The 26,462-nt window shown below is 42.1% G+C and overlaps 1 protein-coding gene across 2 annotated transcripts; it reads right to left on the reverse strand.

Annotated features, from left to right (window-relative positions):
* Positions 1-572: 572 nt before the first annotated feature.
* On the reverse strand, positions 573-26,462 carry arid1aa (AT-rich interaction domain 1Aa). Of its 2 annotated transcripts, none has more exons than XM_072679825.1 (20): positions 25,232-26,462; positions 16,667-16,861; positions 14,865-15,458; positions 14,426-14,539; positions 13,367-13,607; positions 13,068-13,160; positions 12,803-12,973; positions 9,424-9,736; positions 8,693-8,835; positions 8,163-8,266; positions 7,517-7,726; positions 7,142-7,346; positions 6,859-6,991; positions 6,611-6,777; positions 6,139-6,280; positions 5,911-6,033; positions 5,706-5,802; positions 4,624-5,461; positions 3,979-4,109; positions 573-3,890 (listed from the first exon to the last, which is right to left on the reverse strand). In XM_072679825.1, the coding sequence occupies exons 1-20, from the start codon at positions 26,138-26,140 to the stop codon at positions 1,974-1,976; spliced, it is 6,840 nt and encodes a 2,279-aa protein (XP_072535926.1). In that variant the 5' UTR covers positions 26,141-26,462; the 3' UTR covers positions 573-1,973. The 2 variants fall into 2 exon arrangements, with proteins under 2 accessions (XP_072535926.1, XP_072535925.1); XM_072679824.1 differs by having other exon boundaries at positions 6,611-6,783.

The raw sequence follows: 26,462 nt of genomic DNA on the forward strand, positions 1-26,462 counted from the left end.
AATATTTAATTTTACAGTCATTTCTGTAATTTACTGCCAGGTATTAAGTATTGTGGCAAATATACTTGAAGGTGGTGGCAATGAAATTAAAAAGTTCATTTTTAATCACCACGGATGGCGACTACCACGTTTATATTTCAAACCCCAAACATTTAAAAGTTATAAAGACTATCGCCATTATTAAAAAATGTTAATAACAGAATTTCTATTTCTAATCATTTGCATTACAGTTGAATAAACTAGCTCCTCAACCAAGTGTCTGAGTGCTGTAATCGACAATTAAGAGCTGAAAGATGTATTATGAGTGTTGTCAGTCAGTGCATATGCATCATGTTTCAGCATCAGTGGCACATTTACCTGCCCAAAATAGTACTATAGGTTTTTCATCAGAAAACCTGACATTTTCATTTAGAAATTGATAAGAACTGAAGTATTTATGCACTAATCATTAGTCCACACAGGGAAAACAGAAAGCAGGTTTAGGAAAGTAATAAGAAAATGACCCCCATGAAACCACAATCCAGTCAAATGCAAACCAGCCCTTCAAAATGAATAAAACAATCACAAACATCTTACGAAGATTTAATGTACATTTATTCTTACCACATGGAACATATAGTATAAAGATTTCATACTGAATAAATGATATTCATTGAGCCAAAAAGGGGAAAAAGGAGGAATTTTTACATTAAGTTTTAGCTACATAGTCTGAAATACAAATATGCAGAATTCATATCACTGGAGAAAAAAAAAAATATCTTGACTGTGTTTCTTCATCTAGAGTTTCTCTTGTTGTACCAGGAGATGAAATTAAAATATTTAATTTGTGTTTGCTGTACTATGGAGGAACTGTGGGGAGGCCAAAAAGGTGTTTCCTTTTATATACCCAAGGATTGAATGCAATGAATCCAGCTCAAATGTCCACTTTCATTCTTCATAGATAAAAAGTGTGAAGCATAAGAGTGATAGACAGAGGGTGAGAGAGAGACAGAGCGGGGGGGGGAAAAAAAGAAAAAAAAAGTGTAATGTACAACATCTTATATACATCACAGCCTGGGCTGTATCTTAAGTTGAAAATCAGTCCTAGGAGGTGATTTCTTTATAGGGGTCAAGTCATACAATCAAAGGGGTTAAAGAGAGGAGGTAAGGGTGTCCGAGGTTCTCGATACTTTGGGGAGAAAGCCGTTCTCTCTTTACCATCAAACTAAATTTAAAAAACTTTAAAAACTAGAGTGGAGCTGCTGAGCCAACATTTCTCCACATGAAACAGTACTGCAGTAGTTTTACAGTCATAAGGAAAATGGAGTACAGAGCTGCACAGAAAATGTCTACAATCTACTGCACAGGCCTCCGTTGTGAGGGTATCCTGCTCACAGATGACAAGGCGGCTCCTGTGGGACTCAGTGTGCAGCATCACAACACAGCTACGACACCCCTGCAGAGTTCATTTCTCAAATCAGACTCCAAATCCGAACCAGAGACGTGCACTTACTGCGCCCTCTAGGGGAGAGCGAGGGCACAGGTAACTCCAAACTCACTGTAAACGAGACAGCAACTTTGGTCAAGTTTTTCTGCTATTTATTTTATTCATTTATTTATTTTGTTATAAAAAGTAACACCCACCTTTCTCTTGGGCAGCACATAAAACCTGGGGTCCCTGTCCATTTAGTTTGTTGGCAACAGAATTACAGTTTGTGTCTATTTTTTGTTGAGGCTCTGGTTCATGATCCACAGCAAATTTGTGATATCCTCCCCAAAGTGAGACACAGCAAACAGGGGATCAAAGGGTGGAATCCAAAGGGGTTTGCATAAATAAAAAAAAAAAAGGACAAAAAAGAAAGAAAAAAAAAAGAAAAAAAGAAAAGGGAAAACAGTCATTTTTCTCTGTTTTTCATTCCCTGCGCACCGAGGGACACAGGCGGCGAGGAGAGAACAAAAACCAGAGAAGGTGGAGCCACAGCTCCCCACAGCTGTCATGACTGGCCAATCAGAAAGAGTACATCACAGATGACATGGGACACTAAAGAGTTCATAAGAGGGGAGACCGAGAGGTCCAGTAGCCGTGACTCGTAGAGCGTAAACTCCGAGTGGTTCTCCTCCACCTTAGCAAGGGCATGCAGAGCCCGAGCAGCCCGACGCATCATGTCCACACTTGTAGGTTCAAAGTGTGCCCCCTGCATGTGCAGCAAGGAGCCTTGACTCTGCTGGAACTGCGTGGCTGCTAAACTGTCCTCAAGAAAGCCTAAAAGATTCCCTACACTGCCTTTTTGTACCGCAATGGCACGGGCTGCCAGGCTGTCTCCCTGGGCTAGGTTTGCCAGCAGCACAACTGCCATCTCCCGACATACAGGCACCTTTCGCTCCCCAACTAGGCGCACAAGGTTTCCAAAAAGCTTCTCCAGCCGACTGAAGGGAGGTGTCGCCAAAATTAGGTCCACATTATTGTCCTGGATGCTGAGTTTACTGAGGGTCTCCAGAACCAGTCTCTGAGGAGATAAAGCCCCATTAAGCCCAAGAGTGGGGAAGGGATCCTGGGCTTCTGCCGATGGACATACAGCCCAATGGAGCAGACCATCAAGCAGAGGCAGGCAGATGCTCTCAGAGTAGACGGAGAAGTCAAGCTGGCCTGAGATGTTTGCCAGTGTGACCAGGCAGTTCTCCCGCAGCAGCTCCAGACAGTCCCACCACCATTCTTCTTTGTTGTGACCAATGTCCTCGTCTGCCTCATCCTCCTTCTCGTATGTTAAAGGCGCCTGCTTGCGCTCAGGGTGCCAATGGTGAAGCAGCACAAGACGGCCCAGTAGCAGCAGAAGTCCTGGGTGCTTGGACATTTCCAAATCGTTGCCAGGGATAAATGAAAGACTTCGGACAATGTTGGAGACACAAACACAGCGACGAGCAAGTGAGTCCTGCCAGTCCGAGAGCGTGATTAGTGGAGCTTCATCCTTGCTGTGAGGTTCATCTTCTAAAACAGTAACAGAGCGCTGACTCTGTGAGGAGGAGCTGATGTTGGGGAGAGCCGGCTTGCTGCTCTCCTGGTTTGTTCTTTCAGATTCCTCCTTGTCCTTGTCTTTTTCTTTTTGTGATACAGTCTCAGGGCCGTTAGAGGGCTTCTCTTCTTTTGCATCAGACACCCCATCTGTCAGCTTTCCTGCCGGTGACTGCTGAGAGGTCCTCTGGTCATCATCTTTTCTTCGCTCTAGACTGGCTGAGGACACTGCAGTTACTTCACCCTCTCTTCTCTGAGACGATTTCTTCTTTCCAGAGGCCTGGGCGGGCAGTATCCACTTCCGTGCCTGCAATAAATCCATTTTGCTCTCAAAATGGGTCTGAATATGTTCAGTCGTGTCACCGCCACCAATACTCCAGTGCACCAGGCCACTGTCAAACTCTTGAAGCCTGCCAAGCTTGTTAGAGCAGTCCACCACAAATGGATCCTTCCTTTTCACCACCTTCAAGGGCAGCCTGTCAAATTTGCTTGCCTGTTTTGGTTTCTCTTGAGCCACAGCAAGATCTGGAGTGGGAGGCTCTGATGTTTTGGACTCTGTAGTAGAGACTTTCTCCATTACTCTACCATCTTCGTCTTTCTTTAATTCACTTGTCCTCGGTTCTGATTTTATTTGAGGCTGCACTTGTGAAGTGTGTTCTTGCTGTGCCGATGATAGGTTGTCTTCATCACCTTCATCCTCCTCTTCTGTCTCATCGTCTTCATCCATACCCTCCACAACTGGTCCTTCTTCATCCTCACAATTCTCTTCTTTTCTGAGAGCATTGGGGTCCAGTAGGGTTCTCTGTCCTGGATCACCAACTTCATATTCCCGCAGAATGCCAAAGATTTCAATGAGGCAACGCCTGAAATACTCCACTATTAATTCCAAGAAACCAGGGAGCTGTAAAGGACACACATGTACAATTAAAATATGATGCTTTCAGATGATGGTGATAATACTCATGGTGTGTACTGCTTAAGAAACTCACCTGAATAAGATTAAAATTGGAGATACTGTTGTCATCATACAGTAAGATATTAATGGTGTCTAAAGCCCATGTGCTCTCAGCTAGAAGACCTGATTTCAGAGACATCATGACTCTCCATGCCTCAGGTGTGCCTACAGAAAAATAAACATCTCTCTCAGATTCAAACAGTCCTAGATCTTTCCAATTATTCGTGATCTTTACACTGCAAAGTTACTCTAGTCATAAATACAGAAGATTTTCTAGAAGTTTCAATTTAAAAAATATATGTATCCAAAAATGCAGAACACTTTCCTTTTTTCCCCTGCAATAAACTGCATACCATTAAAATAAAAGCCTTGCACTAATGGTTTGATGTAACCACCCCCCCCCCTATCTAACTCAACCCAGGTTATAATACTTAAAACATATTAACTGTATTTAGGTACAGATTAAGATGCAGAGATTTTGTACTAGTAATGTACGTACGTACGTACATTCATATATAAAATACAAAAATAAAGATTACTTGCTATACTTCATTCCTTATTGAGAATCACAAAATGCTAATGTTTATAAATAAAAAAAAAAAACTAAAATGTTTCACAAAAATGTAGCCAATCACAAAATCACATGATGCAGTTTAACAAGGAATAAAATACTACTTACCAATATCTTTCATGGTGAGTCGCCTTCGTGCCTTGAGAACAGGTTGTGAGGCCTCCACAGAGCCTGGAGGGAATGGAGGGTCTCTTCTCATCAGTGGAGGTTGTACAGGTGATGGAATAATGTGGGATGCTGGAACTGGCGGGCCTGCCTTCTGCATCTTGATGTTGCTGTGCATGTAAGGAGACTTACTGGGGGAAGTCCGGCTCTCCATGGGACGGGGCATTGGTGTGGGGCTGGACACCTGCGGAATGTGGTTCTGCATGGCTTGGGAAGACTGGTAGTTGGACTGCAATGGTCGGTTCATTGGTGGGCCAGCCCCAGCTGGGCTGTAGGGGGGTTGTCTTTGCCCTGGCCACTGGCCTTCATGGTTCATGCGTTGTTCTGATGACATAATTTCGTCAGATCGATTCATGCCATGGAATCCAGGGCCTTGCGTAGGTCCTCCAGGGGGGCCTTGTCTGTTAGGATAGCTGGAATAACCCATCTCGCCTCTGCCTTGCCACATCCCACCCTGTGGACCATCAGGGGCAGACTGTATGGAGCTACCCATCATCTGAGGGGGCATAGAGCCCTGAGAGTTAGGGCCTGACCCACCCGGCATTCGATCCCTTCCAAACGGAAAGGGGAACTGGTTCTGTGGCCCAGGAGGACGGCGTTCTGATCCAGGGTAAGAACTACCGTACTGGTTAAACATCTCCTGCTGGCCTGACGAGGGACCAGTAGGAGGAGCCTGAGGTTGCGGCTGTTGCTGCTGGCCACTGAATGGCCCGCTGTATATCTCACCATCATGATGTCGCTTTGCTGGAGGGTAAGCTCCCTCTCCTGGTCTCTTGTAATTCTAATAGAAAAAGTCAAAAGTTACAAGTTACAATTACAATAATGACAAGACTAATCCTGTCAATACTTGTGCTATCGACTTATCGTACAATATTTGGACATAACCTCCATCTTTGCTGTCCGAGACCAATTGCCTATTGTTTTAACTTAGGCCAATGTGAATAAGCTGGTATGTCAAAATTGTTTAACAAAAAAAAAAAAAAAGAAAAAAAAAAAGGGGTTACTCATTTCATTTAGATACTTACTGCCTGCTGCTGTGGAAACATTCCTGGTTGCTGATTTGGGTAAGAGCCACCAGGAGGCGCACCCTGGCCAGGATACTGATTACCATAGGAATCATGCCTGCAAAAGACACCACGCATTAAATATAATATTCCCCATACAGCAGCCTGATCAAAAAGTTAGACAGGTGATAACTGTTCTGTTTTTGAAAAAAGCCTGTGTGCTGACCGTTGTTGCTGTGGAGGGTAGCGATTTGGCGAGTACATCCCAGTGTCAGGGTTGGAAGGCATTATGTTTGGTTGTGGCACTCCAGGTCCCATACTGCCTTCTGGGCCAATCCCTGACTCCGGCCTATACAATCAAGCAGAGAGCATTAGTCTCATAACATGCATCACAACAAAATGTAACATTAAGCACACCCCCACACACACATTATTGATCATAATATGGTTTTACCTTCTGTCATAACCGGGCCCATATGGATACTGCTGCCTCTGTCCCATAGGCATGTTCCCAATGGCACCTCCTGGTCCACGGTTAAACTGCTCTCCTAGAGTGCTGTTGGGACCCTGTCCACCAGGCATGAACTGTTCACCAACTAAGGCACAAAACACTTGTTAATAGGAACAATGTACCACATTTAACATTTAAATGCAACATTTCCTGGTGTTGCTAATAATTTTTTTTTTTTTCTACTGAACAAATGATTATAAAATAGTGAGGACCATTTACTATCTGTTAATTTAAGGTGTTGCATCATGGCATTAATATTTCAGTATATATAGTAAGCAATAAGTTACTTTACCCTTACAACATCAATAGATCCAGTAAAGATTTTATTTTCTCAGAGAGATGGAACACGTATCTCCAAATGGTCATACACTGTAACCTGTATAAGAATTCAGAAAAATGCAACTGCAGTTCCTACCTTTGCGCATTCCCCCAAAGGGGTCCTTGTTGGGCTCATAAGGGCCCATGCGACTAGGCATTTCTGGAGTGCTCATTCCGGACTGATAGCCAGAGTTGGGGGTCATAGTGTTTCTTCTGGAGAAGGCTGGGTCATTACTATCAGCAAATGGATCTTGAAGGTTCACACTGCTCCTAAGAAACAGACCAGGTAAGGTGGTGTTCCCAGTAAAATGGGATTTAAGACCATGATACATGACCCAGACTCACCTGCCACTTTGCATTGAGGGCATCTGGCTATGTGGTGTGGAAGCAGGAGTAGGAGGCTTGAGGTCTCCACTCTCAGCCATGGAGCTGCTTGTGGACTGTGGGGTCTGTGGACCCTGTAGAGAGCCAGATCCAGCTGGACAAGAAAGGGAAAGGAAATATGAAAAATATGTAAGTAAATAAGTAAAAAAATAAACTAAATAAAATAATAATAATAAAGAAATAAATGAAGGGCAATATCATTTTACAAACCATAACTAACAAGTTAAAGGAATTAAACTGTTACCTGGGGAAGGCGGCTGGATCTTAGGCTGGTTCTTTTTTCCTTCAGCAGACAAGATGTCAGGTGGTGGGTCTTCTCCACGCTCAATCTTACACTCAAAAGCATACAAACACTGAATGTACTGCTTCTTCAGAGAGCTTGCTGCACTGCTGGAAGTACCAACATTCAGGCTTGTGGCAAGCTCCCTCCACTTTTTGTTCTTGTTCACCTGCAAGAAGGCATATACAAAATAAAAAATTATTAGCCAGGTCAATGTCGCCAGACCATATTTCAAATGTGATCCACTGGCCATTTGTGTGCCAGACCTCTCTCATACCTCATGCCTGTTGGAGTAAATGTGAGCATAGGTGGAACCTCACTGCCTGCTAGTATTCTCACCTGTGTGAGACCTCCAATTTCCTTGACGGACACGTAGAGGCGAAACAGATCTAGAGGCCTGCGGCCCACGGCGGGCAGGTTGCTCATGCCCATGGCTTTCTCCTCGATGAATGCTAGGTACCGGTCCACCCACATCTTCCGCTCTGGCTCAGACCCCAGCTCGTACAAACGTGTGATCTTCTCATTGGTTGTTGTGGAGGAGCTGGACTTCTATGCATAAGCAGAGGTTCAAGAGGAAATTAAACAGGTGAACAAGGCAAAAAAATAAATAAATAAAAGATTTATAATATACTCAACATCTAAATCACTACTGACTAGGAAGCACTAAAAGCCTCAACCCAATTCTCACGCACTGGGATTCTATATGGTGCAATGTTTTCATTAGGACATACTACTGGCTCTCATTTTTGCAGATCATTAGAACACAAAGAATTGCTTAGTGTTTTTTTCACTACTCATAAAACTCAACCCCAACAAGGGTAGCATTTAATTCAGCTTAAATTAGTGGACATTGGCTAGTTAGTTAGTTGAGTGGAGGTCCATGCATGCCAATTTATGTCACAATAGACAGCAATATTAAGCAACAGCCTTACAAGAGAATTACTAGTCTACGTCTATTTTTATGCTCAGGAAATAGGCTGCAAACCTTGGATTTGGACTCCGTCTTAGGTGTCCCCTCAACCTTGTTATTTATCTTCTGGGTCTGGTTCAGTTTGCCATCCATACCAAATTCTGGACCAGGAGACATGCCTTTAAACAAAACAAAAACAGACATCAGTTTCAAAAGAAAAAAAAATATATAGCAGCATAAAGAAGCCAACCATGTATTTAGATTCATGATACTGGGTTCATGAAAGTCTCTATTTTGAACTAAAGTTGTTTTGAATAAATAAATACATGTGTCTACTACTGAGAAGAGAGCTGGGAGGCATGAGAACTGTGGCGCAAGTTGTTGGCGCCGAATTCTATCGAATCTAATTGCATTGCTTGACAACCAAGTAATTAATAAAATGCCTGTGTTCCACAACACATTTTCACAACTTCACTAAACACACTGTCATATTTGCGCTCCATTATCACATTTTTTCAATGCATTGCTACACCCCAACTGAAGCAGGAGCCTGGCTGGGTAAATATTGGGAGATGATACACAAATATTGTATGTGGACTGCTCACCACTGCTGTTGTTGGGCATGTTTCCACCCATAGGGTAGGGTTGTCCCGGGGTGTTCATCATCCCTGGCATATTGTTCATGGAGGGCCCAAATGGAGGTCCTGAGCCCATCATTCCAGGAGACATATTGGGGTAGCCAGGCAGCCTGAAAGTTAAAATAATAAAAAAAAAATCACTATACTTACTAGAAAAAGTAGGAACTATTGTGTTTGCACATCAGTGAAACTCAGTTCAACTGTTGGAGTGTTTGAAATCGAATGCCAGCAATACCTAGCTTATGTAACTATTGAACTAAGAGTTAAAAGGCTTTGCTCTGCTTTTTAAGACAACCACCACTTCCCAACAGCAGTGAGAAGAGTGCCTAGTGTGTCCAACCCTATGCACTGCTGTCTGTCTCTTAGCTGACCTACTGAGTGTTGTATATCTGTCCCATGCTGAGCTGATACAAATGTAGGTCACTTAACAGCAGCACAATTTAACAATGCTGCATTTTAAAACATTACTCTAAAGGCTTTCCAGAATAACGCAAGTCTGTAGTGGTTCACAAAACTGGTGTACTAACTCTACTACTGTAAAATTTGCATAATGGTGCTGCGGCATCACCCCCAAGTTGTGCAAGCTTACAAAATGGACATACAGTACAGTTGGTCTGTAGATTCACCCTCAGATTAGGCACTGCTGTTTCCTACACATAATCATTGCCTTTGTGGGTATAGTCCTTCAGTGAACATACCTGTTGTGTATGGAGTTTGTTGCCCCATGCTGCATTGCAGCTGCTTCTTGTGGTTTCCTGTTCAGGCCTGGTGGTGGGCACATCCCAGAACCCACCTGTGGAGGCATGTTGCCCATATTGGGTGCCATGTTAGGGCCCATGTTAGGACCATAAGGACGAGCACCCATTTGTCCATGTGGCATTCTACCAGGGGGCATGCCAGTAAAAGATGGTCCTCCTCCTTGGCCAGGCATAGGATTCATAGATCCACCCATGCCAGGGCCTGGGTAGTTGGCATTTGGCATGGCACTGTAGCCCGGTTGCCTGGGATAACCTATAGACAGATAAAGGAGGAGTGTCTTAATATATAATACTACAACACAGACATTGTACTTCTACACAGCTACGTTTGACACAACGGATGAAAATCCATGCACATCACCAGGATGGCAAACTAACACCCACCAAAGGTAGATTTGCTGCCAATGCTGTGGTGGGTTACAAGATAACATTTTCTATATAGAAAAAGCCAACACTGTCAACGGCAAAGAGCGCTACATACAACAGCAACAACAACTCACAAACAACATTAAATGTTGCATAATAAGCAAGCACCACCCTAATTTCAATCAGCAAGTTGGGAAGGTAATTGCTATTATGCCAATTTACACTGACCGCAAGTTAGATTAGTGAATCAATTCAGAAAAGTAGCACCATTATGTAGCATTGTTGCTTAAAATAACTTCAGAATTATGTTGGTGCTCCACTGACTTGTAAAAGTCACTGCCACTCTGGGGTTAGTATACCAGCTGCTGCACTACGCAGAAACCTGCTTTTAAGAACTGAGTAATGTTGTATATATCCTGTAAAGTTACTCTCCCAAGAGGAGTCCACATGCTTCTTTCACGTTGTGTCTATCAGCTTGTGAAATGCACATATTCAAAGTAGGATTTGTTCAGAGTGGAGTACAACTTAATTACACTCAACACCTACAGGGGGAGCCCAGGAGCAAATCAATTCTCCCATAATGGTGCTTTACCTTATTTAACAAACTAAACGGTACCAAATCTAGAAGGCTAAAATACTTTGTCTTTGTAAACAGGTGAGAACAGCTGCGTAGTACAGTGGAGAACGTCATCTAACCACATACAAAAGAAGTCTGATTCCTCCATCTAGGTTTCCTCTAACTGTAGTGTCAAAAAATATTTTAATAAGTTGATTAATGAACACAAGCAAATCCAATAAAACAACGAAATGCAACGAAGCTGCAAGGCTGTGACAAAGACTACCCATCTATCCAGTCCAGCACATCACATAGCTGCCAAAACTGAACTAGAAACTAGAAGAAGTTTTATATATATATATATATATATATATATATATATATATATATATATATATATATATATATATATATATATATATATATATATATATATATTACACCAAAATATTACACACAATACACCATGCCTCACTTGAGGCCCTGTGGAGAGTCTCAGAGTCCCCCTCCGAGTGTACTAGCAGGTTGGAGTGCTGCTGTAGCATGCAGTCACAGTGGCAGCTCAACTGACGTGGGCTGTGCTACGTCAGCTGCCTCTTTTCACCCAGGCTAAAAATAGCTGCACTGTGATCTACTGGGCTCTCAGAGAGCCAGGCAGAGAGTGAGAGCAAACTGAAGCCCAGTCCAAAAAATTTAGTTGCCCATGTTGATCTAAGACCTGCACTCACTAGCTTTAACCTTATACCCCTCAGTAGAAAAAAGAAAATACAATTCTAACTGAATCAACATTATAAATAAGATGAAAAACAATACAAGTTGGCAATCAGATTTGACAAAAAAAAAATCTTATGACAAATAGGCAGCTGTCCACAATTATGGCATGCCAGCATAAAACATAAATGAAAAACAGGCTCAAAAACTGATGTACTTCTGACGTTTTCCACTGATGTTGAGACTGCAGGACCAACTTTTCAAATGTCAGTACACTGATGAATACGCACTACTTCCATGGCTGCACAGCATGCACTAAATATTCTATTGCAATTATATTGCTACATACTGTGCCTCACCACAAAACATCAGTGAACGCACATTTTCTGTGTAACATGATTAAAGACAGAACAGCAAGGTTTTGACAAAAACACGATGAACATCCATCAGACAACACATTCCTGTCATTTACCAGAACCCTCATAGGTTCTTCACCCACAATCGTTTGAGGTTGGTCTGCATGTTCCTGTACTACACAGAATTTCTGCGAGTGCTCATTTGCATCTTGTGGTCTTTAGCATTTTCATACTGCAGAGGTCAATACTGTGATAGTGTAAAAATAGATATTAGGCAGCCCTAACTGATGCATTCTTTAGGAAGCTAGTAAGATTACTCAAACAGCCATATGTTACCTGACACATGACAATAGCTACAATTAACAATGAAAGTTTACTTTTGCAATCTATAAAAAGTAACGTCAAAACAAAAACACGGGTTCTGCTCTAAACTGATCCCAAATAACATCACAGGACGTTTCTGTCACTTTTTAAACGGTTGGTACTGACAAGAGGGACTTTGGAGGGACTTAAACAAAGCAACTCAAAACACTTAATATTCACTAGTGTCTGAATCATCATTCAAAAAAATAAGAGTGCAATTCATTTTTACACTACTGCCACAAATACTAATTACCAGCTCCACCTTATGGACCGTTCTAAACATGCATTTGTTGACAAGCTGAGAGACACAGACCTGAATCAGAAGTGAAAGAAGCATGCGGACTGAAGCAGTAGAATATTACAATATTTCACTCAAATATGAGGTTATGCAGTTCTCTCATGAACCTCCACTAATGTTACACAAAGCAGCGTGCAAAGCTCAATGTGAGTGGCAATGAGATGCGCCATTCTCCTTCTTACCAGTCAGTGTACCATCAAAATGTTTTTAAGCTGTTATTCTACACATTTGCTACATATAATGCTTATTAAATTACTTGACTACAGACCACTGAAGTTGCAAAACCATTCTGTAGTTTGTGCCACATGGTTATGCCATATTTAGAACCAAAAAATATTTGGTTTTACAAACGACACTCTCAGCAGGAAAAATGAATGAAATTTGACAACTGACTGCTGCATCCTGTGGTAATCAAAAATGTTCTGAAGTTCTAAACACTTATTTACCCCATTCATTTTTGCCATTGAAAATCAAGCTTAGATCCAGAGTGCTGCAATGTGATGCATGATTCAGTGGTCTATGACCACCTGTAATGTCATTTTAATGGAACACATCTAATTACTAAATTCCAAAATCTTTATTTTTCATGCTATTTTATTACTTGTGCTGCATGTTGCCAAGCATTACAAAGAGGAGAGAACATTACATTGTTTCCTCTTAACTGCTCACCTTGTGGGCCATACTGGCCACCCTGAGGCCCAAAGCTGCCCATTGAGTTATTCTGTTGATAAGGCCCCATTCCACCATGCATCTGGCCTCCAGAAGACTGACGAGGAGACAGAGCAGAGCCAGACTGGGGAGAGCCATAAGGTGGCATTTGAGGGTTCCTTTGCATAAATCCTGGCAACAAAACGAAAAGAAAAAAAAACAAATCTTAATATGAAAGACTCATGCAAATGGAAAGTTGAGACAGGAATTGTTGAGTTGGTGTTACCTCTCTCCTGGCCCATACCGCCAGGCTGATTCATAGCAGAGAGCATAATGCCATCAGAATGACCGCTAGGGGGACGAGGGGGCATTTGGTTTCCTATAAATAAATAAAAACAAACAAATAAACTTGAGAAATTGGCAAGCGCATACATACCTTTACAGGGCAGCAGAAAATGCCAAGTGTAAAACGGGGGTAGTAAAGCTCACCTAGATGTAAATATAAAATGGAAAATGAATGCGCTCGTCAACAGGCCAACCTGATGAAAGTCATGAGCTGATCTGACTAACATTCCATCATGTTACCTGGCATGGCAGCTGGAGACAGAGGTCCGGAGCGAGATGCCGTGGCACTAGCGGGTGAGCCGACTGGGGAGGGAGAAGGGCCACGGATGCCTGGCAGGTGAGGTGAGGTATGGGGAGAGAACGGGGACTGTGCTGGGTTGCTTTGCTCCCCTTGACTACTGGATACTCCAGATGTGCTCACACCAGGACTGAGGGCTCCCTCTGTACCTGTAGGCAGGTCATCAATAGAGCCTGAGAGATCCTACAGAAAGATGAGACACATGGTCAATGGGGGGGGATTCACCAAGTACACTTCCCTGTTTAGGTCTATAGAAAAGGCTTCCAAGGCCATCACACATTTTAACAGTTTTACATCAGTTGTGCCAAGTCTCTCTCACACACACACACACACACACACACACACACACACACACACAATTATTAGGTAAAATGATTTAAAAAATAAATAAATAAAATTAAACACAATCACAAATACAGGCACGGTTTCTGCTGAGCCACACACCAAACCCAACCAACCCACTGGCCTTATTTATCTCATCTGGAAAAGGGGAAAAAAAAAAAAAAAAAAAAAGGAGGAGGGCGAGGGGGGTTGTGGGACTCCACAAATCGTCCCATGGGTTGCCATGGTTACAGTGCTTAACTGCACACATGCTGAGTCAGCACAGACAAGTCTCTCCATCTGTCTAAGACTCAGAGGTCAAAGCATCCACAGTCTCGCTCTTGTCTTCAAGATTCAAAACAACAAGCAAACAAAGAATTCCATCACGGGTCCCCCGTTGCCATCAGTGGAGATCTAGCTCCCCGGCCGACTTGGGTTTAACAACAAAAGAAGAAAAAAAAGAAGAAAAATACCACACACTTGTCAACGCAATGTTTAGATTAGAAAAATCACTAGGAACACCCTTGGCTGACAACAGTTAATTAGGAGGTTCTATAATGACATCTTACACTCCAACTTACTAAACAGAAAAAGAAATCATCTTGACGCATGCTCACGCTGAAAAACTATGTTCGAGTCTCACAGTATTGCTGTGAGCAGCACAAAAAAGTAAGACTCACAGGCAGACTGGAGGGCCTGCCCTGCATGTCCTCAGAGCCGGCCTTGGAGGAAGCCACAGGTTGGCTGGAGGGAGGAGCACTGGACTGGGAGCTAAATGACTCCTGGGAAATCTCCTGTGGTACAGACAAGGGCAACATGAGTGTACAAATAACTATAAAGGGGTAAACTACATGTATGTATCTAATACACATACTACAGATAGCATTTGGTTTAAGCTCTTATTCAGCGCTGCAAGCGATTCAGGCCACATTTTATGAACTCTCATGATAATTATGCAGTGAAACTCTAAAGATTAAGAAGTAGCAGCTGAGTTCCCCTTTTTCTTGCCGAGTTTATATAATAAAAATCATACTAGCACATATTTAAGCTACCATGTAATATTCCAGTGCTTACAGTTATCTTAAGGTTTGTATAAAAGCAGATAAACATCTACACTACCTGAGGAGGAGGAAACCGCTGATAAGAAGACTGTTGCTGCTGCTGCGAAGCATTCTGGGAGTACGGTGTAGGCTGCCCCGGCGGCATCTGGCTGTGTCCTGTGGGTTGCTGGGAGCCAGGCGTGGGGGCTTGTGACGGCTGCTGTGAGGGGGGTTGTTGGGGACCTTGACCAGGGGGATAGTTAGGCTGAGCCTGCGATACCGGTGGAGCCTGGGAACTGCCCTGTTGCTGAGGCTGAGACGGGGGCACCTGTTGCTGTGGGTAAGGTGGCTGACTGGACTGTGGAGCAGTGGGCTGAGAATATGGAGGCTGAGATTGAGCTGGGCCTTGTGGGGGTCCTGACATTGACCCCTGGGGCTGCTGGGGCATGTGAGGCTGTTGGTAGGGCGAGCCACCCTGTCCATGTGGCGCAGATGGCTGTGAAGGGTGGGACTGTTGGGAGTAGGGCGCCTGGCTACCTGGCTGGCCTGAAGAAGGCTGAGGGTATGGTGACTGCTGCTGACTAGAGAGTGGGCCCTGGCCCTGTTGACTGTAATAGGGCTGCTGCCCCTGTTGTCCATACCCGCCTGGTCCCTGCTGTCCGTATGAGGCCATCTGCATAAACAAGTAGAAGCATGCGGATTACATGGCGGACTTGGTGCATTTACAAAATGGTCCAAGACTGAAATCCTTTAATTACATTTATTTAAAAAACAAACGGTTCAGCACTGTCAAATGAGTAAAAATAACAAAAAAATCATCAATCAAACTTTCCACCTCTGATGACTACAGTGGTCTCACGTGGCAAGTACGTAGCAGTTATATGATGGTGAAATGAGAAGCAGACTGAAAACAGCTCTCCTCAAGCTGAAGGTAGCGAAGGTTAGCTGTGAATAACTGATAACAATGATCTGAGAAGCTTGTGGCAGCGTATACCAATTTCCACCTGTTTATGCTGGAAACTACCACTGTTGCGGCGCTAATCTTCTTTTAATTTAAGCTAATAAAGACAATACATCACTGTCCCATACTTGATTTACAAAAACACTCTGCTTAGACCCAAAATTACTTTGGATATCTGCATGCTCAGATAAATTACAATTATAGAAGGCATGCTAGCATTCCATTAGCATTACTGTAATGGTGTCAACAGGTTGTGTGTTTCTCAGCCCAATTTGTTTCCAAAGGTAAACTAGACATGGAGTCATCAAACCATGCAGTGTTGTTGCATCTTAACAGTCAACATATTTATTAGATCAGATTAGTTTTATTCCATCTCTTGGTAACAGAAAACGCTAAATGTACAGCAAATAATCTAACAAATTAAAATTAAGCTAAAAAGTATTAATCCCAATCCCAGTCATGCTTACTCTAAGCGAAAGCACTCTAAAATGTAGGGCTGCACCAAACTGGACAAAAACTAACATAGTAACAGACTAACTAACACTACATGATATAATACACACACAGACACACACACTAAAGTCAAAGTCAATGATCCAACATCTCTTGATAATAATGAATGTGTATTGAAGACTGGAGTAAAATAGATTATACGAGGCAGCTATAATCTGCTGCTGGTAAATATGTCATGGAAATGAGAATGGTGGGAATTTTCCCATTGCATCCCACAGCAAAACACATTGTAACATTTAACTATATTCGTCTTTTGCGACATTGCACATCCTGCGATGTGACCATCACGCATGCCCACATTCTGAGGACGATACTTAAACAATACTACTAAAAAAAATAAAGCTTCCAATAGTAAAACAAAAGAACTTATCTGTCAAGTTTAACTGACAGAAATATAAAGCACTAACCTGTTGGCCGTACTGCATGCGCCCTTGCATTCCCATGGGGTATCTTTGAGGACCAGGAGGGCCGTAGCCCTGGCCTGGATACGCAGGTCCCTGCTGCTGCCCTGGAGGCCCTTGGTGAGGCTGCTGGGAGTAAGGGCTGCCTGCTCCATATGGCTGACCTCGCATTTTGCCAATCTGATCCATAGTGCCTGGAGTCTGTGGAACCAAAGACAAGTTGTGGTTGTGTTAAAGTTTCTGTCTTTAACAAATGTAAAGGGAAGAAGAGGGAAGCAAACTTGTTTCCCACGGTTATTAAGCTGCATGTTACCTTTTCTGCCTTAGTTAAGTCAGTCAAGAGTGCTATATATAGCTCATTTCAAATGGAAGGCAGTCTGCCGAATATTTAACACATCCCAGCTGTACTTCTGCTTGAGACTGAGCCAAACTCGCTTTTCTTGTTTTCTTTTTCTCTCCCCCCCCCCTTTTTTTCTCTTTTCAAGGCGGCAATCTTGGCACTGAATGAATGACTGAAGCCATAGCAGTACCAACATCGTCCACAATCGGGTGCACAGTGTGACTTGGTTAATTGTGTAATGTCATTTTTAAAATATAAATAAATGATCATTGATAAATAATATTTATTATATTGATTTAAACAACATGATGGGGACCAATTTTAGAAGCATCTAGCTATTTCCTTCAAAGGAACAACTCCATAGACATTATAGGGTTGTCATACCAGAATTGGGCACCAACTGAATTCAGCAAACATTCAAATTTCCATAAACATTCTTTAATTCATCCAATCTCTGTATCTATAAAACACAAATCAGCCTGGTGTTACCATATTTAGAGCACTGAAAAGTGTTCAAAGTGTACTAAATCGTTTGGCAAACTGTGTTAATAATACCCGCTAATATCAAAATGACTTGCTTTGCATCTTTAATATGAAACAGTCCATGTTTCAGAAAAACCTCATTTTTTACTGACCTGAATCTGGCAGCTGTGTTTTAAAACGTTATGATGAATGGACCAATATAAATGCTTAAGACTTACTAGAGATGGACCGATACCGATTGCTTTATGCAATCAACACCAGACTGACTGATAAGTCTTCCTAGGTCTACGTATTTCGAGTGAAAGTTACATTTTTATTTCATCCTCCTCTAAAAGGTGGCATTTTTGAGATGCAAGAATTCTGTGCGACAGTGACGATGCATAACTAACATAAATAATGAGCTCAGAAACTCAATACAAGCATGTGAACACAAAAGCAGCCAACCAGTGGCAAACATGCAACCATGCTGTCCACATAGTCAGTGTGTTTCAAATTAATGTGGTGGTTAATTGTGTTTTGTTTTTAAATTGATGGTAGACTTTAGAACGCAACAAGTAAAACCATGTTTACGTAGTTTGAAGCGTTTGCGTTTGTGTACTTGCTACCAAGATTTGTACTGTACATGTGATTCACTTAAAGTTGCCAGCTGTAACAGTCAAAAAAAAAGGAGAACCTTCTTCACTTCTCAAAGGCAGCAGCACAGGCAGAAGTCAGGCTGTAGAAACATCTGAGGAGCTCAGCTGTGTGGGGACACTTTAAATGTAGCTCTGACAAAGGCAGCATGCCAAATAATGCTTTTTGAAACCAGCCAACCTTGATGGTACCAGCTTTAAAAATAACAAACAAACAAACACAATGCGTTGCCCAGTTGTCATGACAAAAATGCTTGTAACACTAACGCTATACATTATAAAAACATGACTGAAAATAGTGCAGTCAGAGTCAAACTAAATTCAAAAATAAAATTAAAAAATATATAACAATAATTTTTAAAAAAAATTGATGAGGAGGAACACATGACAGAGCAATATTTAGACATGACAAAAGTCTAATCTGGCCCACTTGCCTGTTCTAAGCTAAACAGCAACCGCTACCCTAAACTGGTCTCTGCAGCTGAACAGTGCCTTAGCATTCCAGCTACTTCCATCTCGTCAGAGCGCATTTTCCTGAAAGGCCGGCTACATTGCGAACAGGATCGGAAGTTCCCTTTTACCTGAAAATGTGGACAAACGTCCTCGCGCACAACATGGAAGGAGCGTAGGTAGGCTTACAGCTTAGTCAAAGGAAGCTTGCAACCTGACTGTTAAAGATTTGTTTGGAAGATTAAAGAGAGTCTTTACTGAAATGTATGTTGCTGTCAATGAAACATCCCACACCCAAGGGGTGAGAAGGTCTCATTCAGGACAGCCCCGAAAACACCAGCTTAAATATATTTCTGAAATTAAAAAGAATATATATTAATTTAACAGTGCTACATTGTTAAACAGGTTTACAAAACACAAATAGCTATGCACAATCACAACATGCTACCAAAAAAAAATAATATATATACACATACATATACACACACACACACACACACACACACACACATACCTGTCTTAACATTAACCAAAGATACCACACCCCCCTAATGAATTAACGGTCATTTATGCAATGTATGCAGCTCAAACCGAGCAGCGTTTTATCTAAATTTTTCTCTTAAAGTTTTCTTAAAACATGACAAATAAGTGCAGTTATCCCCAACAAGAAACTCCTTAGTATCATACAGTTATGTTAATGGGAAACCGAACTCACAGTTCATGAAGTTCAACTTCATAGTAGCACTGAGACATTTTCCTGTAACAAATACTACTAACATACTCGTAATAAGACATAGCATATTCCAATAGGTTCAGGAGTTTATTTTGTGTCAGAATCATCATATACATAAGGACCTTATCGGAAACACCACTGATAAAAATTGCCAACAAATCACATCAGCGAAAAGCTGACATGCCCAAATTACACCACATGAAGAACAAATAAACAAACAAACAAAAAACACCTCCTCAAGAGCATAAGGAGTGAGCTATACTACAACAGAGCTAAAACTGATCACAAGTCGAAAACAGCTATCGTCTGCTTTTATTTAGCCCTAGAGGCTGAAGGGATAAACTACCTGGCTAAGTTACTTGAAAAGAATCAAAGAATCCCTCGAAACCATGCTTTGTTTGGAAACTGCACTGGACAGTGGACATGTTAATTATTTATCTTTATTAAAAGCAATACAACACAAGAGGTGTTGATGAAGCAGACACGAGAGTGAAGTAATTTATCACAGCCTTCCTGTTATTTACTATTGTAAATGTATTGTTTTTATACAACAGTTAAGAAAGTAAATGAAGTAAGAAATAAATAAACTGAGCAGTAAATGTAGCATTTTAATGTTTTAATGTTAGCACTTTCTTCTGTAAAGTTATAGTTCCTTAGCAAGCAGCTTGTTGCTTTGTCACAGAAACGAACTCCACCCACTCATCAGACAGCCTGCAGGTCCTTCTTCAGCTCCTAACATAGACCAACAAATTCAACTCACGTTTTTCCTTGTCAGTTACCCTGTTGTTGCCCTTTCATTTCTTAATTTATACCAATAATTCATTTGTTTAATAATTTTAGGTTATTCTTGTTTTATTTTTGTTTTGTTTTTTTGCTGTGGGAATTTTCGGCACTTCTTGGTCTAACTGCGTTTGGTGGAGCGATGCCGTGTTTGGTTGGTTGGTAACAGCACGTTTTTTTTTCACAATCAGCTCGCATGGGCAAAAATAACTGTTGTATAATTTGTAAAAAGCTGTTTTACATGTCTGATGATCGGGCTGCTCGGCTACCATCATGTAGAGGTTTTGTTAGTTTTCTGCAAATATGAACAAAAGTCAATTCATGCACTTGTCGGTTAGTTAAAACCAAATGTTTTAGGTTCTAGCAAACCTACTGAGTACCATTATTTCATGTTTTTAAAAAAATCTCTAGCTTTATTATTCTTTTGCACATCTTTCTCCGCTGTAAGCTTACTGAACAACACAAGCTAAAGTTAGTTCAGTAGTAAGCTGCCCTTTATATGACTGCTGCACCTTTTAGGTGGAACGGAAAATTGTAAAAAGAAGAAGCTTCAGCCTCCTGTCAAAACCCACCCCCAAAGACTCCAGTTGTGCTAGGACTCATTAGTAAAGGCTATAAGAACCATGGTTATATGACATTATTCATAAACCTATACTCCTCTGTACACTTTATCTGAAGTCCAGCATGCCCATGCATTTGTTAGGCCTGTGTTCTATATCAGTGTCTCCATTTAGCCTGCAAAACCCAAGCTTAGGGTGAGAAAGAGTATGATGATGATCTGGGTATTTGCTGCTCGTTACCAATAAAAAGGTCCCACATCTACTAAAGAAGTGCTGAAAAGACAACAGAAAAAAAAAAAAACAATGAAACAATGTGAAGAACAACTGCCAGTTTCAAATTGTGAAAACTGAAAAACAGCCAAAATGGATGCGTTTGCCAACAGCAGTGATACACATCACAAAATGCACCTGTGCAATTTCACAATCAGAGATCTGGTCAGTCATCATGTCACAGAGAACTATAATTTTAAGCCAAGCATAATTTAAGATTGAAAAGAGAAAGGGAAAAAACCTAGGACATACAGTATAAGCAGTTCTGGTTTAACTACGTACTTGACAGAAGTCCTCTTTTAGTAAACAATGCCTAGTTTTAAGTGGCTGAGCCAAAGCCGCTCTTGACATTTTCCAGTGTCCAAAAGGAATAAATAAAATAAATAAAAGCAGCACATGGCTAATCTGCATAAGATAAAGCAAAGGCTCCCTTGGCAGGAGACACCGCTGGACTGGCTCTTTGATTGGCTGTGGGGGATGGGGTGGATACCAGAGCTCCAACAGATGAACTGAGGGCAGGAAGGACACCATACAGCAGCAGCAGCAGCTCTGATCAACAACACCTAAAATACAGCTTCAGAACAATAAAGAGGAAAGCAAGCTTATCAATACAGACTGGTTTATGCACCAACCATGTCTGCAAGTGACAAAAGGTAAACGTATATTTAAAATATTTAGGTCTATTCTTTGGGAGAATGAGGATAAGCCGAATCTATCCGTATTGTTTAAACGGCAAAGTTTGCAAAAAACAAAAAAAAAACAAAAAAAAAACAGCACCATTAACAACCCACTCCGGTATGGTCATGTCAAGCACAGCACTCCTCCTGCCTCACAGCTCTAGTCTCATTAATAGATTTTGCAAAATCATGAACACAGTCATAATTTTTCTTCATTCAAATTTCATTTAAAATATTTAATTCAATACCCAGTTTTGGGAGATGAATTGGATTGTGGACTGCGAGTGTACTGTAACACTCCTACGAAATACTAAAAATTTTAGTCATACACACAATCCTGTGATTTTGTGCAGTGATCTCCGAGCCTACTTGGTTTACACACACTCAAAACTTCTTAAAAGCAATCACTAATGACTTTCTAATGAGTGTATAGAAACTTTTTTTCAAGTTTTAACAATATAATGGGTCGATTTAAATTCTTAAAACTGTCAAGATCAGAATAATTTTTAATCTATAGGCAAATCAAACTGCGCACAATTGGCAGAGATACACTTTCCAACATACAAGTCATAAGTTTTAACAACCATGTGTGTCCTGAACTGAGAAGTAGAATAATGCAAAATAACGTATAACAAATTGTGCATCTCTTTACCCATCATCATAAACTATATTGTATCAGTCGATCTTCAGAGTTGCACAGACTGAATGATGTCAGCCTACAATCAAGTTAACTAAAGAATACCAAATACTGATCTTACTTCTGCCTATGGCACAAATACATTGCCTTTACTGAGATTAATTCATCTAGTTACTATTCAGAAAAGAAAAAAGGGGAAACTAATAAAAAATCTTTACATTACAGTACATTAACGTATGTAATTTTAATCATTTCTACAAACCTGTATAGCACACCAATAGTACCATAGCATTACCAGTTTTAAGAAGTACACTGAGGGTTACAGATTCACAGATATGAGTGTGGGCTGATGATATGATATTTTCCAAGCATATCCAACAGTGAAAATATTCTTTCATAAAACAAAACTTTGACTAAAGCCACCAGCATTAGCTTTATATACAATTACAACATTCATGTTGGGATACAAATAGATCAGTATCCCACGTAAAATATAAGAATCTCCAACATTGGAGACTGGATCTTAAATAGGGTCAGTTTAGCTTATTCCTGGTTTGAAAAATCACTGAGAAATTAATTACTCAAGCACCAATAAATGAGAAGTCCATCAGTTAGCAATGAATGAGAAACTGTAAAAGACCTTATTTAACAAATAACTGTTTAACAGTTACGTCAATTTTCAGAGACACTGGGAAGGTTTTAGGAAATTCTCTCAGAAAAATCTCTAATAGCTTTCTAGTAAGGCAGTAAACTGACACAAAAAAAATATTCTAGTCCAATCACAATAGTTAAAATGAGCGGTCAAACTGATTTCACGTGTTAGTATCACGGTGTGTGCAGTCTGCTGCTTAGCCCTACCACCTTGCTCCCATTAGTTCAAATAGACTACCAGAAAAGGATGATGGGAAAATCTACCAATGACTATTATTTTACTAACATCAGTCATGGAACAACACCATCCCAAACTGAGGACTACGACTTTAAGACATACATTAATAAAACTCTACAGGACTCAATTAAATAAATCACTTCTTTTGTAATTAGGAATCATTAAACACTATGCAATACTTCTAGCTTTGGGCTAAAGCAATCAAAGCTTCAATGTTAAAATGTGTCAATCATAGCCTTGTGTAAAAAAAAGAAAAAAGTCCTGCGTGTGTCCTTTATTTTTTGACATTGTTATTCTTAGTAATAAACAGAGATGCTTGTTTTTGTCCAGGCTTTGCTCGGTTGACTGCCACAGCTCAAACAGCCTCTCCAAGGCAGTGAGAGCACTGTACAGTCAGAAACTGATCATGTTCATAGTTTTGACCGGTGATGATTACAGACCTGTACAACGGCACTGCAACAGGCCACAATATGCATAGAAGCACTGATCACAGGAACTTCATGTGCACAGGAACTTAATATGCGCCCTGCATGTCAGATGTTCCTCAAAACCAACATTCGTTAGCAGTGTGACAAATCATACCTTCATACGGCCTAAAAATTTAACATAATTTGTGGCCACAATCTCACAGCTCTATCTTCAACGGTCACACACACATTAAACAGATGTGTTATCACCCTGCATGTCCTACTGCAAATCTAACGGCCTGTTTGTCATTAGCACATGCTCAATATCAGTGCATCAGAGGCATAAGAGATGGGAGGAAGGGCTCCAGGTATGACTGTAGGTTCTTCGCTGCCTACACAGCACACCACTTTACCTGTGAATCTGCTATCTATTAGGCTATTCAGGTTCAAGGATTTGCTTTCTTCTCAATAAAGGCCATCACTAGGAAAGATCCTACTTGCATTACACTTAGTACCATAAGACTTTAGCAAGGAAAGGAGTCAGAAAAGGCATGATTTTACCAGCTTTGTTTTACATTACATTGCTGAAAGTCTAGCAGATTCACTGCACCCTCAACACGGAAATAAATAGCTTAGTATAAATAATCAGAGGTTGCATCAAACTGGCCAAAATGCATATTTCTGAAAAAAGCTATGAATTTTATGAACTAGATAAATGATGAGAGTCTGCTCTTCTGTATGAGTGGAGATGTGAGCAGCCTTAACTAATCAGACGTTTTTGCTGCGTTACATCATTATGCAAGTATAAATGGCCAAGAGCAGAGGATGCAGAGCCAATCAGATTTCGGCTAGCATGTCAACCCAAGACCAACTGTCTCCTGCCTCTGACAGGAGGATTTTACCTCCACAATTCAAATCCCACTGCAAAGCGAGCTGCGCTTACTCAAATCACTTGGCTTGCGTTTGCAGGCACAGGCAAACTAATACCCACCAGCCAGGCCTAGCTACGTCCGAACCACCACTTTAACCAAGCAAATACGACATTTCTGAGCACAATGTGACTTTTCTCCTTATTTTTTAACCGATACGAAACGATATTCCGCCGCACTCTAACCGAGTCCTGTGGTGTGTTCCCGCTGCTAGACAGCGAACGAACGTTACTGCCGTTACGAAACGCGCAGGTCCCTCCAACAACAGGCGTGAAACGACCGCTAAACTCACCCAACATAAACAAGTTTAACCAAATGTGAACAAACGGAAAGGTGGAATCGTGTTCCCTACCTGTTAACCGTTGAATACCGGTCTCCTTAAAGCACAAAAACTGAAAAATAAACGCCGAAGCGCCGTTCAAACCAGACTGCTAGCCAGCCTTCAGTTAATTACGTTTAAGCCGCCTGCTGCTGGAAAAAGCAAGCGACACAAAATACGCTACTTTCGCGCTTTTACGCACACCTTGCGCTTACTTAGCCCTTCAGTTGCCTGCAGTGGTCGTTTCACACAATATAAACAGACCGTGGGGTCGCGAATCGCCACTATTTCGCCAAAATAACCGCTGTTAAATGAGATGGTGTATGAAAAACCAAGGAGGCAGCCATTTTAGAGTATCTCTGGGTTAGACAATAGCTAGCCTAGCGTGCTCAGGCTACACGTTTTGACAGAAAGGAGCCAAAGTAAAGCAGTTCATTTCAAACGGAAGCCGTAAAACTTATTTACCTGGTTTCTACCGAGGGGTTGCCCTGTACTTCCCGGGCTCATGGGCGGCGGGTGATGGGTCCTTTGTTGCCAACCCGGATGGCCCCCACCAAACTGGCCGCTACTGCCAATCTCTGCTGGTCCCTTGTTAGCACCTTCCTGGTTGTTGTAGTCGCTCTGAGGGTAATTTGGGTATGCCCGGCTCGAGCTCGGGGAAGTTAAAAGCTGGTTCAGGGTCGGGGTGGACGTGGGCTGTGGATTTCCCATAGAATATCGCTGATTATTGTACGATGCAGCCATAGCCGTGGATCCTCCCGCTGGCTGTGGCTTGGCTGCCTGCCCCCCTGCCGCCTGAGCCGGAGGATTGCGCGGGGAGTTCACGGCGTAGCCTTGGCCCGGATAGGGCGTCCGGCTCGGAAACGGGCCGTAGCTGTTGAAGTGATGGTTAGAGAAGCCGTGGTCGTGCGAGTTTGCCTGATACGGGTCCATCATGTTGCTCGATAGAGCGCCTGGCCCCGCTGCAGCTGCCATGCCAGGGCTTTGTTGTCCGCCATGTTGATGAAAAGGGGCCCGTCCGTAGTGCTGACTGTAACCGTAGGAAGGCGGTGGAAAAGCGGACGCGTGGTGGTGTACCATGCCCGGGTGGTTACTCCCGTCGGGTCCAGTGGTATCATTTTGAGTATTATTCACTCGAGAAGGGTTCCCGTTCCCGTTCTTCATCTCCGACTCCCCTCCTCCCCCAGCATTTCCAACATCGGCCCGGTCGTGCAGCTCCCCACGGCCCGGAGATCCGCTCTCGAGTCCCGGCTCCTTATTTTCCTGCTGCTTCTCCCCCGGTACCGACTCCTCCTTTGGGTCTCGATCCGGTTTTTTCAGCTCGGAAGGCGGGCTGGTATTGAGAGAGGTAGCGCTGGCGACCTGAGCGGCCATGATACCCCTCTCTCCCTCTCGGCGAGTCCAGTCACAATCAAACGCTCAACATTGAATGTAAATACACCAGTTTTACAACAATTTACCCGCGTCCCGACTCATCCCCACCCCTGTCGCCGGACCGAATCCGGGCTGCACCGTCGGCACGGCTTTGTAGAAAAAGTGTTAGTGAACTGAGGTCCCGGGAGTGAATTTAACCGACACAGAAATTGTGGGGGTTTCTGTTACAGAACTAGACTACAGCGGAGGAACGGATCACACCAGCACGAGGCTCATACAGCCATTTTACCGAGATAGGCTGGAGCATCAGAAACACGGCCTG

This window comes from Salminus brasiliensis, chromosome 5, assembly GCF_030463535.1.
Source record: "Salminus brasiliensis chromosome 5, fSalBra1.hap2, whole genome shotgun sequence".
NCBI lineage: Eukaryota > Metazoa > Chordata > Actinopteri > Characiformes > Bryconidae > Salminus > Salminus brasiliensis.